This window comes from Oncorhynchus kisutch, unplaced genomic scaffold (genome assembly GCF_002021735.2).
Source record: "Oncorhynchus kisutch isolate 150728-3 unplaced genomic scaffold, Okis_V2 scaffold1999, whole genome shotgun sequence".
NCBI lineage: Eukaryota > Metazoa > Chordata > Actinopteri > Salmoniformes > Salmonidae > Oncorhynchus > Oncorhynchus kisutch.
Window position 1 is genome coordinate 1,594 of NW_022263944.1, and position 14,909 is coordinate 16,502.

Sequence of the window (14,909 nt, forward strand, 5' to 3'; positions counted from 1 at the left end):
GAGTATTTTAAACAGACTAGTCTCAGTGTTGTTATCCCCCCAGAGGGAGGGTGATGGTATTTTAAACAGACTAGTCTCAGTGTTGTTATCCCCACAGAGGGAGGGTGATGGAGTATTTTAAACAGACTAGTCTCAGTGTTGTTATCCCACAGAGGGAGGGTGATGGAGTATTTTAAAAACAGACTAGTCTCAGTGTTGTTATCCTCACAGAGGGAGGGTGATGGAGTATTTTAAACAGACTAGTCTCAGTGTTGTTATCCTCACAGAGGGAGGGTGATGGAGTATTTTAAACAGACTAGTCTCAGTGTTTATCCTCGCAGAGGGAGGGTGATGGAGTATTTTAACAGACTAGTCTCAGTGTTGTTATCCCCACAGAGGGAGGGTGATGGAGTATTTTAAACAGACTAGTCTCAGTGTTGTTATCCCCACAGAGGGAGGGTGATGGAGTATTTTAAACAGACTAGTCTCAGTGTTGTTATCCCCACAGAGGGAGGGTGATGGAGTATTTTAAACAGACTAGTCTCAGTGTTGTTATCCCCACAGAGGGAGGGTGATGGAGTATTTTAAACAGACTAGTCTCAGTGTTGTTATCCTCACAGAGGGAGGGTGATGGAGTATTTTAAACAGACTAGTCTCAGTGTTGTTATCCTCACAGAGGGAGGGTGATGGAGTATTTTAAACAGACCAGTCTCAGTGTTGTTATCCCCACAGAGGGAGGGTGATGGAGTATTTTAAACAGACCAGTCTCAGTGTTGTTATCCCCACAGAGGGAGGGTGATGGAGTATTTTAAAAACAGACTATCTCAGTGTTGTTATCCTCACAGAGGGAGGGTGATGGAGTATTTTAAACAGACTAGTCTCAGTGTTGTTATCCTCACAGAGGGAGGGTGATGGAGTATTTTAAACAGACTAGTCTCAGTGTTGTTATCCTCACAGAGGGAGGGTGATGGAGTATTTTAAACAGACTAGTCTCAGTGTTGTTATCCTTGCAGAGGGAGGGTGATGGAGTATTTTAAACAGACTAGTCTCAGTGTTGTTATCCCCACAGAGGGAGGGTGCTGGAGTATTTTAAACAGACTAGTCTCAGTGTTGTTATCCTCACAGAGGGAGGGTATGGAGTATTTTAAACAGACTAGTCTCAGTGTTGTTATCCCCACAGAGGGAGGGTGATGGAGTATTTTAAACAGACTAGTCTCAGTGTTGTTATCCTCACAGAGGGAGGGTGATGGAGTATTTTAAACAGACTAGTCTCAGTGTTGTTATCCTCACAGAGGGAGGGTGATGGAGTATTTTAAACAGACTAGTCTCAGTGTTGTTATCCTCACAGAGGGAGGGTGATGGAGTATTTTAAACAGACTAGTCTCAGTGTTGTTATCCTCACAGAGGGAGGGTGATGGAGTATTTTAAACAGACTAGTCTCAGTGTTGTTATCCCCACAGAGGGAGGGTGATGGAGTATTTTAACAGACTAGTCTCAGTGTTGTTATCCTCACAGAGGGAGGGTGATGGAGTATTTTAAACAGACTAGTCTCAGTGTTGTTATCCTCACAGAGGGAGGGTGATGGAGTATTTTAAACAGACTAGTCTCAGTGTTGTTATCCCACAGAGGGAGGGTGATGGAGTATTTTAAACAGACTAGTCTCAGTTTGTTATCCCCACAGAGGGAGGGTGATGGAGTATTTTAAACAGACTAGTCTCAGTGTTGTTATCCCCACAGAGGGAGGGTGATGGAGTATTTTAAACAGACTAGTCTCAGTGTTGTTATCCTTGCAGAGGGAGGGTGATGGAGTATTTTAAACAGACTAGTCTCAGTGTTGTTATCCTTGCAGAGGGAGGGTGCTGGAGTATTTTAAACAGACTAGTCTCAGTGTTGTTATCCTTGCAGAGGGAGGGTGATGGAGTATTTTAAACAGACTAGTCTCAGTGTTGTTATCCTCACAGAGGGAGGGTGATGGAGTATTTTAAACAGACTAGTCTCAGTGTTGTTATCCTTGCAGAGGGAGGGTGATGGAGTATTTTAAACAGACTAGTCTCAGTGTTGTTATCCTTGCAGAGGGAGGGTGATGGAGTATTTTAAACAGACTAGTCTCAGTGTTGTTATCCTCACAGAGGGAGGGTGATGGAGTATTTTAACAGACTAGTCTCAGTGTTGTTATCCTCACAGAGGGAGGGTGATGGAGTATTTTAAACAGACTAGTCTCAGTGTTGTTATCCCCACAGAGGGAGGTGCTGGAGTATTTTAAACAGACTAGTCTCAGTGTTGTTATCCTCACAGAGGGAGGGTGATGGAGTATTTTAAACAGACTAGTCTCAGTGTTGTTATCCTCACAGAGGGAGGGTGATGGAGTATTTTAACAGACTCAGTCTCAGTGTTGTTTATCCCTCACAGAGGGAGGGTGATGCAGTACTTTTAAACAGACTAGTCTCAGTGTTGTTATCCTCACAGAGGGAGGGTGATGAGTATTTTAAACAGACCAGTCTCAGTGTTGTTATCCCCACAGAGGGAGGGTGCTGGAGTATTTTAAACAGACTAGTCTCAGTGTTGTTATCCTCACAGAGGGAGGGGTGATGGAGTATTTTAAACAGACCAGTCTCAGTGTTGTATCCTCAACAGAGGAGGGTGATGGAGTATTTAAACAGACTAGTCTCAGTGTTGTTATCCTCACAGAGGGAGGGGTGATGAGTATTTTAAACAGACTAGTCTCAGTGTTGTTATCCCCACAGAGGGAGGGTGATGGAGTATTTTAAAACAGACTAGTCTCAGTGTTGTTATCCTCACAGAGGGAGGGTGATGGAGTATTTTAAACAGACCAGTCTCAGTGTTTGTTATCCTCACAGAGGGAGGGTGATGGAGTATTTTAAACAGACTAGTCTCAGTGTGTTATCCTCACAGAGGGAGGGTGATGGAGTATTTTAACAGACCAGTCTCAGTGTTATTATCCTTGCAGAAGGGAGGGTGATGGAGTATTTTAAACAGACTAGTCTCATGTTGTTATCCTCACAGAGGGAGGGTGATGGAGTATTTTAACAGACTAGTCTCAGTGTTGTTATCCCCACAGAGGGAGGGTGATGGAGTATTTTAAACAGACTAGTCTCAGTGTTGTTATCCTCACAGAGGGAGGGTGATGGAGTATTTTAAACAGACTAGTCTCAGTGTTGTTATCCTCACAGAGGGAGGGTGATGGGAGTATTTTAAACAGACTAGTCTCAGTGTTGTTATCCCCACAGAGGGAGGGGATGGAGTATTTTAAACAGACTAGTCTCAGTGTTGTTATCCTCACAGAGGGAGGGGTGATGGAGTATTTTTAAACAGACTAGTCTCAGTGTTGTTATCCCCACAGAGGGAGGGTGATGGAGTATTTAAACAGACTAGTCTCAGTGTTGTTATCCTTGCAGAGGGAGGGTGATGGAGTATTTAAACAGCTAGTTCTCAGTGTTGTTTATCCTCACAGAGGGAGGGGTGAGAGTATTTTAAACAGACTATCTCAGTGTTGTTATCCTCACAGAGGGAGGGTGATGGAGTATTTTAAACAGACTAGTCTCAGTGTTGGTATCCCCACAGAGGGAGGGTGATGGAGTATTTTTAAACAGAGGTGACAATAATGTTGACCCTTTTATCTTCTTTGCGATTTTTATTTATTTAGATGTTTTAATTTTTTCAAAGTATTTTGGCAAAAATTTGGATGTGACTTTATATACCTCTGTGTAAAGGTAGGCTAAGAGTGATGGTATGGCTCAGACCATGTGGGGGTAAAGTACAGTAATTGTGTCGGTGACTAACCTACCTTCTGTATCTAGTACCAGATCAACAAGTTTGAAAGCCTAAATGGTAATTCACTGAGTTCACATGTTAAAAATACATATTTTAATCAAAGTATATTTCTTTAAGTAATTTTTTCAATGTTAAAAAACATACAACCACATTTTGTCATTAATTTTACAAATACTTCCTGGAGAGATACCCTCCAGTAAGTTTTAACGCCAACCATGGTTCTTGGAGACCTACCCTCCAGTAGGTTTTAACTCTAACCCTATTCCTGGGGAGATACCCCTTTACGTTTGAACTCCAAACCTGTTCCTGGAGAGATACCCCGTTAGTTTAACTCCAACCCTATTCCTGGAGAATACACCCTTTAGGTTTTAACTCCAACCCTGTTCCTGGAGAGATACCTCTTTAGGTTTAACTCCAACCCTGTTTCCTGGAGAGATACCCCTTTAGGTTTTAACTCCAACCTTGTTCCTGGAGAGCAACCAGGTCTCCGCCTGCACCTCAGTTTTAATTGACCTGATTCATTTTTTCATCAGCTAATTATGTAGTCAGGTGCTCTACATTATTAGGATTGGAGCTAAAACCTACAGGACAGTAGCTCTCCAGGAACAGGGTTGGAGTGAGAACCTACAGGACGGTAGCTCTCCAGGAACAGGGTTGGAGTGAGAACCTACAGGACAGTAGCTCTTCAGGAACAGGGTTGGAGTGAGAACCTACAGACAGTAAGCTCTCCAGGAACAGGGTTGGAGTGAGAACCTACAGGACAGTAGCTCTCCAGGAAACAGGGTTGGGGTGAGAACCTACAGGACAGGTAGCTCTCCAGGGAACAGGGTTGGAGTGAGAAACCTACAGGACGGTAGCTCTCCAGGAACAGGGTTGGAGTGAGAAACCTACAGGACAGTAGCTCTCCGGGGACAGGTTGGAGTGTGAACCTACAGGACGGTACTTCTACAGGATTAGGGTTGGAGAGCTCTGCTCCACAGCAGGGGTAGTCAATTCTTACCCTTACGAGGTCTGGAATCTGCTGGTTTTCTTTTCTACCTGATAATTAATTGCACCCACCTGGTGTGCCAGGTCTAATCAGTCCCTAATTAGAAGGGAACAATGAAAAATTGCAGTGGAACTGGCTCGACATCCAGAGTTGAGTTTGAAGGCTCTTCAGAAAATGATTGGGCAACCCTGGCATAGATGCTGCTATAAAACTGAAACTTTACTGAGGTTTAAATGCGTGCGTGCATGCTTGTGTGCGTGTCTGATTGCGTACATGTGTTTGTGTGTGTCGGGGCCGATTCCAGGCATAAGCAACATAAGCAGTAGATCTGTCTTATGCTCTTTACTTTCGGTTTTGGACACCAGATTGAAACAGATGAAAATAGATCTCACAGTGGATTAGATGGTACAATACCATTTCATAGAAGTAATATGGATAAATTGTTTAGAGGGAAAAGGACAAAGCTGAAAACAATACAGTATTGTGACTGATCCAAAAGGTTGCCAATAATATATTGCCAAAAATGAATTACAGCTGAAAGACAGAAGATAATACCATGTACCATGCAAATGCATGTGCTCAGTTAATTACACAATCTTAGGGAAAATGTTAATGTGCAAACACATTTAAACAAGATGTGGATTTGACCTATGTAGCTATTTCTGTAATTTCTCACAGATCCAATGCAGCATGTGGCTGCATGGTGCATCGTTCCAGTTGGCCAAAACGTTGTCCCGATGGTTGACCTCGACACAATCCTTGTTGTTGGTACCACCATGGTCCGGTTTACACTCTTCCAGTACCTAGAAACAACACACACAAGCTGTGTTCGACTACTCATACTAACAGCACCATTATTGGTCATAGTATGGATAGAGTTAGTATGCCAAAAGTTCCCGGAAGTCGTACTAAATTCGCCAAAATACGTAGAATACAATCTGTTTCTCTACTTTTAGGGCCCATAATGCAATTCTTTAGAAAATGGTCGTGGCTTCACAACGTTTCAGATAAGAAAAAAATGGCAGAAAATATTTAGCCAATGTCCGAAGAGAGTAGATACTAATTCATTACTTTAACTAATTATGAAAAATGTTAAGAAAATGTTGAGCAATGTATTAAAGTAATGACTTTTCAAATAAGTTACGTTACACGTTATGTTGGCTGACAATTTATTTGCTACGCTATCCTTACATATGGCATAGCAATACAGCATATGTACCGGTATGTTAGCTATCTAAATAACGTTAGTTTGCCACTAGTACATCGAACTTACCAGTCAGTATAATCACTATCTGACTACCCAACGTTTATTGACTTGATTATTCACATCATTCTTAAATAAGTGGTATAATCGTTTTGCGTTTCAATGGACCTTGTTAATTCTAATTTATCTACTCTGATTTTAGAGCACTCTCGCGCAGAATAACTGATGAATTTATGTAAAAACGCTCAACACCCTTTGAATATGGCCGGTTGTCAGTAAACGTTGGCAAAAAGCGTAATTAAATTGTTACGATCAGTCACCAACACTCTGGATAACATGAAAACAGCCTAACCAGTTCTGCTAGGGCGAGTAAAACGGTCAAAGTGAGGTGTTTCTCATAGCTAGCCAATGTTAGCCAGTTAGCTTGGGTGCTTGACTGCCGTTGAACGCTCGGATCAACCCTAGTCCTTTGCCAGAGCAACCAGTGTGCGCTTTGAACTCTCCGAGAGCGAAACGTTCTGGATTTACGAAATGCCCAGAGCACACGTTGCCATTCCAAATGTAATTTACGAACACACCAAAAATCGTAAAAAGTTTAGCTACTCATTAGTTATGCTAATAAGCTAGCAAGAGGTTGCATAGCAACAGCCTCAACTTCCGATAAACAGACGACGCTCTGTCTAGTACGCTCAACTGAAACGATACTGTTCGTTTACAGTATACTACAATTAACTACTAGTATATAGTATATACTCATTAAGTATGTAGTATACAGTATGTTAGTATGGGTATTCGAACACAGTTACAGTGTCCGCTATATTGGTTTTCAAATATTCAGATCTGAGTTGCGTTCCAATAATCTCTCCTTTCTCCTGAAGTGTGAGCTCTTCCACAACTTCCTACAAATCTAAAATAATTGGGTTGGTGTAGGGATGCGCACTAGAGGGAACTTCCATGTTCCAGGTATACAGGTGTTTCAGCATAGCTCAGGGCTTTCTGTGGTGGAGGGGCAGCCAGCGGAATATACCGGGTGTAGGGGTTGGTAGAGTTCTTTAATTGTGCCGTGATTGGCTCAGTGTTCTGTCACTCATGGGGACACTACCTCACAGCAGAATCTACAGAGAAAGCTTGGCAGTTCAAGCCCCCTTGGATGCTGCCTTAGATTACATTAAAGTGCCCATCCAAGATAGCTCAAGGTCATTGGCCACAGATAAATGACAAATCACGTTATATCTACCGTAGCTTTGATTGGACATCATACTTTAAAAATCTTAGCTAGCAAGCTGGACAAGCAGTCATCATCATGAATCACGTCGACAATCTACTGGCAAATCCTTTTAAATCCTTGTCATACGAAGAGAATTATAGATAAAACGTATCGGTGATCATCGGCCATTGGACATAAACATTCCACAGCAAATCAGAAATCGCAAATTCAACAAGGAGTGGTTTGTAAGGAAACAATGGCTAACTGCAAGCGTTGGCAAAGCAATCCCTATTTGTGACCGCTGCCTGCTATTCGGTGGAGAGGGTGTGAAAAATGTCTTATATGGTGCTGCATAAATGATGTAATATGCCAGGGAGATGTGTAGAATGAAGCTAGAAAGTAATACTACGTGGGTGTTCTGTAGTAAGCTGTTAGTAGTCCATGTGTCTCATCCTAATACTTTGGTCCCTTTCCCCCTCATAATTAGCCTACTGTTCTGACTTGGTGATGCACATGTAGCCTATAGCTTGTTTTAGAAGAAATTTAATAATTGAATATTGTAAGAGTTTTCATTGTCTGCTTGAATGCTTATTTGTTATATGCCCCGGTTCTGACTTGGTGTACAGGGAGAATACTGTAATAATGTCCATGCCAGCATTGCTGGCATTCATCCCAAATAATTGTTGAGTTTCCCCACCAAGATTTACATGCTAAAATCACCACTGAGAACAGGACACATAAGTGAAATTGTCAGACACTGTCAGATACTGTGGTAGAAACATCATCCTAAATGCTATCCAGATGTTAGAGCCGTATTATAAAAGTAGTAATTTCTCTTACGATGTGGTCAGTGGTGTGCCGTCCACCCATTTCCAGGTCCCCTCATTAACGGTGTCAGTCAGACCAATCCAGACCAGGAGATCTGCATCACCATGCAGCTGGTACAACAACTTCTGTTAGGATTGAATAAAGTTATTCTAAACATCATGACACACACACACTCTCTCTCACAATCTCTATCAATCACTCTCTCTCTCACAACCCCCCCCCCCCCCCTCTCTCTCTCCCTCTCTCACAATCTCACAATCTCTCTCTCACAATCTCACAATCTCTCTCTCACAATCTCTCTCTCTCTCACAATCTCACAATCTCTCTCACAATCTCTCTCTCACAATCTCTCTCACAATCTCTCTCACAATCTCTCTCTCACAATCTCTCTCTCTCACAATCTCTCACAATCTCTCTCTCTCTCACAATCTCTCTCTCACAATCTCTCTCTCTCTCACAATCTCTCACAATCTCTCTCTCTCACAATCTCTCACAATCTCTCACAATCTCTCTCTCTCTCACAATCTCTCTCTCTCTCACAATCTCTCACAATCTCTCTCTCTCTCTCACAATCTCACAATCTCTCTCTCATAATCTCTCTCACAATCTCTCTCTCACAATCTCTCTCTCTCTCTCTCTCTCTCACAATCTCTCTCTCTCTCTCTCACAATCTCTCTCTCTCTCTCTCTTCACAATCTCTCTCAATCTCTCTCTGTTTCTGTAAACCAGAAACCTTACAATATATACATTTAACCAATACTTTAAACCATTTAATATAATACATAGGGAAGTTGTGCAGGACTATGGTAGATGAGGAATCAATCTATCTTTTAGACTGTTACAGTATTTATCTGGTCAATATGTTAGTGTATTATGTCTGTTTGTAACAACGTGTTATATGTGAAAATGTGATCGTAATATAAATGGTAATTTCATGTTTAAGGACTCTTGGAAGATTAGTCCAAATGAAGACTAAAAGAGATCCACATCAAATCTCTCCCCCCCTCCCCTCTCTCACCTGTTCCTGTCTGCTGTTTATGATCACCAGGTCTGCTCCTCTCGCCAGACAATCCAGTTTGCACTCCTCCCAGGTTTTCCTCTCAGTAGACAGGAAGTAACAGCTGGATCCCAACATCCTCCATCGTTTAGGACACTTTAACACAGTCCTCATCGTTTGGACTGCCATGCCACTCCCTTCCACCACTCTTCCAGTACCTAGAGACAACACAGGCAGTGTCCGCAATATTGTTTTTCAAATATTCAGATCTGGGTTGCGTTCCAAAAATCTCTTCTTTCTCTTGAAGTGTGCGCTCGTTCCCTACATCATACAATCTAAAAGCAGTGTTGTAGACATGGGTGCTAGAGAGAATTCCCATATACCAGTGTTGGATTCAACATTTTGAACATCGAGATCTTAAAGACATGATAGATCAGACACATAGTATAATAAAAGAGACTGGGTCTCTGTAGAAAGACAGATAGCTGTGGAATGTGTTGGATGGAGAAGAGGAGAGCAACATGTTGATACGGGGGAGACAGATGGACATCTGTGGATTAGATGAAGGAGGAGTTGAGGTCAGGAGGCGAGGACAGATTCTCATAACGGAGTAATAAAGGTTTGGTATCCTGTTACCCTCTTTACTCTCTTCCTGTTGGACCATAAAATGTAAGGATTGGAGAGAGGGAGTGTCTTAAGTGAGATATAAATATCTGGATGGAACAAATGTTGGTTTGTCTGAATACAGCTGTACAGAACCTTTGGGAAGAATTAAACTTGGTTGAAGCTTCTCTAGTATCCGTGGGTTATTTAGCCTGAAAAATAAGAACCTTACACCAGTCATTATTTTAAATCCATGAAGGGAAGTGAACAAGTGCACACATCTGGAGAAAGGAGAGATTATTGGGACAGATTTCCTTCAAGTCAGGTTTTCCAGATTTTCTGATAAATGTTTAGCTCTGTCAGAGAAATACTGTACAGTATACTGTATGTAACAAGTCTTAAACAACACATTCTAACATTGTCATTAACTATTTGTAAATCCATAACGAGGGTGCACACAGGGGTTAAATTCCAATGCTAAACCCTTCTCCTGAAGTGTACACTTCCACATCGATTTAAATGAATATGCTTGCACCAATGCATTTAAATTCATGACTGAACAAGTATACACTTCAGGAGAAGGAAGGGTAGAGAATGGGACGCAGCCCTAGTGACTGACTTGACAACTTACCACAGATAGAGAGCACCACCTTCTCATTGGTCAGAAGACTGACCCTTTTTCTCAACCTGTCCCGTTCTGTAGTCAGGGCAGTGTAACGCTCCAGTAACTGTTTTTTGTCCATTTTCTCTTTGTCTCTCTCCCTCTCTAGCTGGTTTCTGTTCATCCGGCACTGGTCTCTCTCTGTACACAGATCCATGATAGTACTGGTATCTGGCTGGTCTCCAACCTGCGCCAAGCCAGTGGTGTTGTAACAGCCGTTTAACTGCTCTCTCTCTCTGTTGGAGTGGACTGAAAGACAGGGAATTGGGTCCCAAATGACAACCTATTCCTTCCTTAGTGCCCTATGTGCCCTGGTCAAAGAACATAGGACGCCATTTGGGACATAATGGTTGTGGTGTTGTCATTCTTTTAGTTTGTGTTTCAACAATACTGTCAAACTACGGGTCCCATAAGCTATGTAATGTCTGTAAGTCTGAATTGTGATCCTTGTTTTTTGAGAACAGAAAGATGGTGTGACAATGACATTCATATCTGTCCTATCGGCCCTGTTCAAATGTAGTGCATTATAAAAGAGGATAGCCTGACTCACAGAAATCCAGTCTCAGGAAGATGTTGAGAGTGACTTGTAGAACACACAGCACTCCAAAACACACAGCAGCCAGCCTGTAGAGTCTTAGTCTTCCATCTGCAGAGGAACACACACACGGCAACAGACACACACGCACACACACACACAAACACCATCGTCATTAATGATTCAGATTTAAACAGAACACACATCATCCCACAGATCCCTTACTAATTCTGAGAACCAAACATTTCCAACGTGTCATTGGTTTTTCAGCAGAAGTTTGCTCAAGAGTGTCTCACATCAGACAAACAGGAAGCTACTGTATGAAGAAATGACTAAAGTTACACAATATAGACGTAGCATGATTTAAAGGGTCAATCTGTGATTTTTATATCCATTTTTTAAACATTAATTTAAATGAATGATATTTACCAAATTGATTCTTGAAAAATGTAACACAGAAATACCTCATGATCTTAGTTGAACTGTCTAACCCCATCAGAACCCAAATATATACTTGTTTTACCATGGAATTATAAACTATGTAAATGTAAACTAACACTGTGTAGCCTCAAATGGTTCAAACTATCATTTTTTATCATGAATGGTCACTCCTTGCAGACATACTGTAGCTCTCTCTATGAATTTGAGAGTGATTACATTTCTCCAGCTTTTCAGGCTGGAGAAATAATATCATCAATCTTATTTAATAGTTCCAAATAGTTCTAAAAACTGAAGTAAAAAATACATTGAATTAATACATTTTGGTGTACGTGACCCCAGCAGGTTTTGAACACCCTGCTCCATTCTAACTGAGCCACCCAGAAGACAGAACAATACAAATGTACAAGTGTTTTTCTAGTGTGTGGTATTAGTGTGTGAATGCGTTCAGTTTGTACGTGCAGACCTGCCTGCGTGCCTCAGCTACTGTGTGAGACACTAAGATACTTAGTTCTTACCTGAGAGATGGGTCTCAGTCTTCACGCTCCTCGATAATCTGTTCCGGTTTTCTTCAGTAACTTCATTCAATTCAATCACCTGTTTGTTGACGTAGTTTGCCATCTTAACTAACCGTACCGAATATCAATGATTACCCCAATCAATGAATGAATCAACTAATTCAGTCTGTCTGACCTCTTATTGTAATATGTATGATTCTAAGTTACTTTTACTTACTGTATTAACTTACTGTATGATTACCTTTCTAACTGACTCAGTAGTTGGTCTAATGTGTCTAAATCCTGTACTTCTCTGTTCTCTGTCTGTGGCCCACAGCTGGTGACAGGATGTGTCAAGTCTCTATCCACCAATAGAAGGCTGTAGGTGTTATAATGTGTCAAGTCTCTATCCACCAATAAGAAGGAGACTATTGCGATGTGAAACAAATGGCACCATATTCTCTTTTTCTGCACTACATAGGGAATAGGATGCCATTTGGGATTCAGCCTTGTGGACCAGACAGTTGTGTGTAACTTCCCTCTCATTCCTTGTTCATTCTGTTCTGTGCTTTATTTCTTCCTCTCATTCATGTTTTTTTGGCCTAATAATATACGTGATTTGTCAACCCAAACACAAGTTATTATTGGTCGACAGTAGGTCTAGATATGAATAAATTAACTAATATGATGCTGTTTACTATGTTTATGGATTTGGGTCAAAAACAAGACGTCTAAATACATTTTCAATAGAAGAATTAAACAAATTAAACTTTTTACAATGAAACATTTTCAGAATCTCTCCTATTTGTCATCACGTGTGTTCTGAGCCCTCTCCTGTATTCCCTGTTCACCCACGACTGCATGGCCATGCATGCCTCCAACTCAATCATCAAGTTTGCGGATGGCACTACAGTGGTAGGCTTGATTACCAACAACGACGAGACGGCCTACAGGGAGGAGGTGAGGGCCCTCGGAGTGTGGTGTCAGGAAAATAACCTCACGCTCAACGTCAACAAAACAAAGGAGATGATTGTGGACTTCAGGAAACAGCAGAGGGAGCACCCCCCTATCCACATCGATGGGACAGTAGTGGAGAGGGTAGTAAGTTTTAAGTTCCTCTGCGTACACATCACGGACAAACTGAATTGGTCCACCCACACAGACAGCGTCGTGAAGAAGGCGCAGCAGCACCTCTTCAAGCTCAGGAGGCTGAAGAAATTTGGCTTGTCACCAAAAGCACTCACAAACTTCTACAGATGCCACAATCGAGAGCATCCTGTCGGGCTGTATCACCACCTGGTAGGCAACTGCTCCGCCCATAACCGTAAGGCTCTCCAGAGGGGTAAGGAGTGTAAGGAGTTATTCAGTTATTCAGAAGTGTGTGACATCAGTGTAAGGAGTTATTCAGAAGTGTAAGGAGTTATTCAGAAGTGTGTGACGTTAGTGTGAAGAGTTATTCAGAAGTGTGTGGGGTAAATCTATGTCAGCATCTTTCTCCAAATTTTAGTGTGTGTGTGTGTGTGCTCTCAGTACTGTTCCGCCTTCTGTGTGTGTGTGTGTGTGTGTGTGTGCTCTCAGTACTGTTCTGCCATCTGTGTGTGTGTGTGTGTGTGTGTGTGTGTGTGTGTGTGGTGTGTGTGTGTGTGTGTGTGTGTGTGTGTGTGTGTGTGTGTGTGTGTGTGTGTGTGTGTGTGTGTGCTCTCAGTACTGTTCTGCCATCTGTGTGTGTGTCCAACTGCAGGTCACAACTGTTTTATGAAAACATTTCTTTTTAACTAAGCATAAGCTGATGGCGATGTTGCTAATAAATATAATGAAGAAGCATTTTCCAGAGTACAGTATGACTACACACTCTCCTCTAAATCTAAACACAACTATTATTTGTATTTTTTTTCCTCCTTTCCTCATTCTCCTAAAATTATTATTTTTCCTCGATGTCTCTCTCTGAAACTAAGGCTCTATCTCAATTTGTCTTTTCTAGATTCCTCTCCTCCTATCTCCTCTCTTCCTATCTCCTCTGCTATATCTTCTACTCCTTCTCCAGCTGATCTATCTCTTTAATTGGTTGTTGTAATAGGTCTGTAGCATGTCTCTCCCTTTAGTCAGGGTGTTGTAATTATTCTATTTTTTTACCCCGTTTTTCTCCCCAATTTCGTGGTATCCAATTGTTTAGTAGCTACTATCTTGTCTCATCGCTACAACTCCCGTACGGACTCCGGAGAGACGAAGGTTGAAAGTCATGCGTCCTTCGATACACAACCCAACCAAGCCGCACTGCTTCTTAACACAGCGGCGCATCCAACCCGGAAGCCAGCCGCACCAATGTGTCTGGAGGAAACACTGTGCACCTGGCAAACTTGGTTAGCGGGCACTGCGCCCGGCCCGCCACAGGAGTCGCTGGTGCGCGATGAGACAAGGATATCCCTACCGGCCAACCCCTCCCTAACCCGGACAACGCTAGGCCAATTGTGAGTCGCCCCCACAGACCTCCCGGTCGCGCCCGGTTTACAACAGAGCCTGGGTGCGAACCCAGAGTCATTGGTGGCACAGCTGGCGCTGCAGTACAGCGCCCTTAACCACTGCGCCACCCGGGAGGCCCAGGGTGTTGTAATTGTTGTGTAAAAGGTCTCTCTCTTTAGTCAGGTTGTTGTAATTGGTCTGTAGCTGGTTTTCTATCCTCAGTCAGGTTGTTGTAATTGGTCTGTAGCTGGTCTCTCTCTTTAATCAGGTTTTTGGAACTGGTCTGTAGTTGGTCATGCTCCTCAGTCAGGTTGTTGTTACTGGTCTGTAACTGATCTCTCTCTTTAGTCAGGTTGCTGTAATTGGTCTGTAGCTGTTCTCTCTCTTCAGTCATGTTGTTGTAATTGGTCTGCAGCTGGCCTCTCCTCAGTCAGGTTTTGTAATTGGTCTGTAGCTGGTCACCTTCTGCTACTTCTTTTCACCTTTTTTCTGATTCCTGAGAAACTTCCTGGTGTACTTGGGGAAGTGACTCCTCATGGTAATATCTACTGTATGATTACATTTCTAACTGACTCCTAATGGTAATATCTACTGTATGATTACCTTTCTAACTGACTCCTAATGGTAATATCTACTGTATGATTACTAGTAGTTGAGTAGTTACTCTGATGTGTGTCTCCACTGGTACCTCTCTGATGTCTGTCTGTCTGCAGTGCACTT

General features: G+C 42.3%; 1 protein-coding gene across 2 annotated transcripts; it reads right to left on the reverse strand.

Annotated features, from left to right (window-relative positions):
* Positions 1-7,986: 7,986 nt before the first annotated feature.
* On the reverse strand, positions 7,987-12,072 carry LOC116368830 (C-type lectin domain family 4 member M-like). 2 transcript variants are annotated; one of them, XM_031819267.1, is made up of 5 exons: positions 11,751-12,072; positions 10,810-10,905; positions 10,230-10,508; positions 9,017-9,213; positions 7,987-8,120 (listed from the first exon to the last, which is right to left on the reverse strand). In XM_031819267.1, the coding sequence occupies exons 1-5, from the start codon at positions 11,851-11,853 to the stop codon at positions 8,007-8,009; spliced, it is 789 nt and encodes a 262-aa protein (XP_031675127.1). In that variant the 5' UTR covers positions 11,854-12,072; the 3' UTR covers positions 7,987-8,006. The 2 variants fall into 2 exon arrangements, with proteins under 2 accessions (XP_031675127.1, XP_031675126.1); XM_031819266.1 differs by having other exon boundaries at positions 7,988-8,123; positions 11,751-12,069.
* Positions 12,073-14,909: the final 2,837 nt, after the last annotated feature.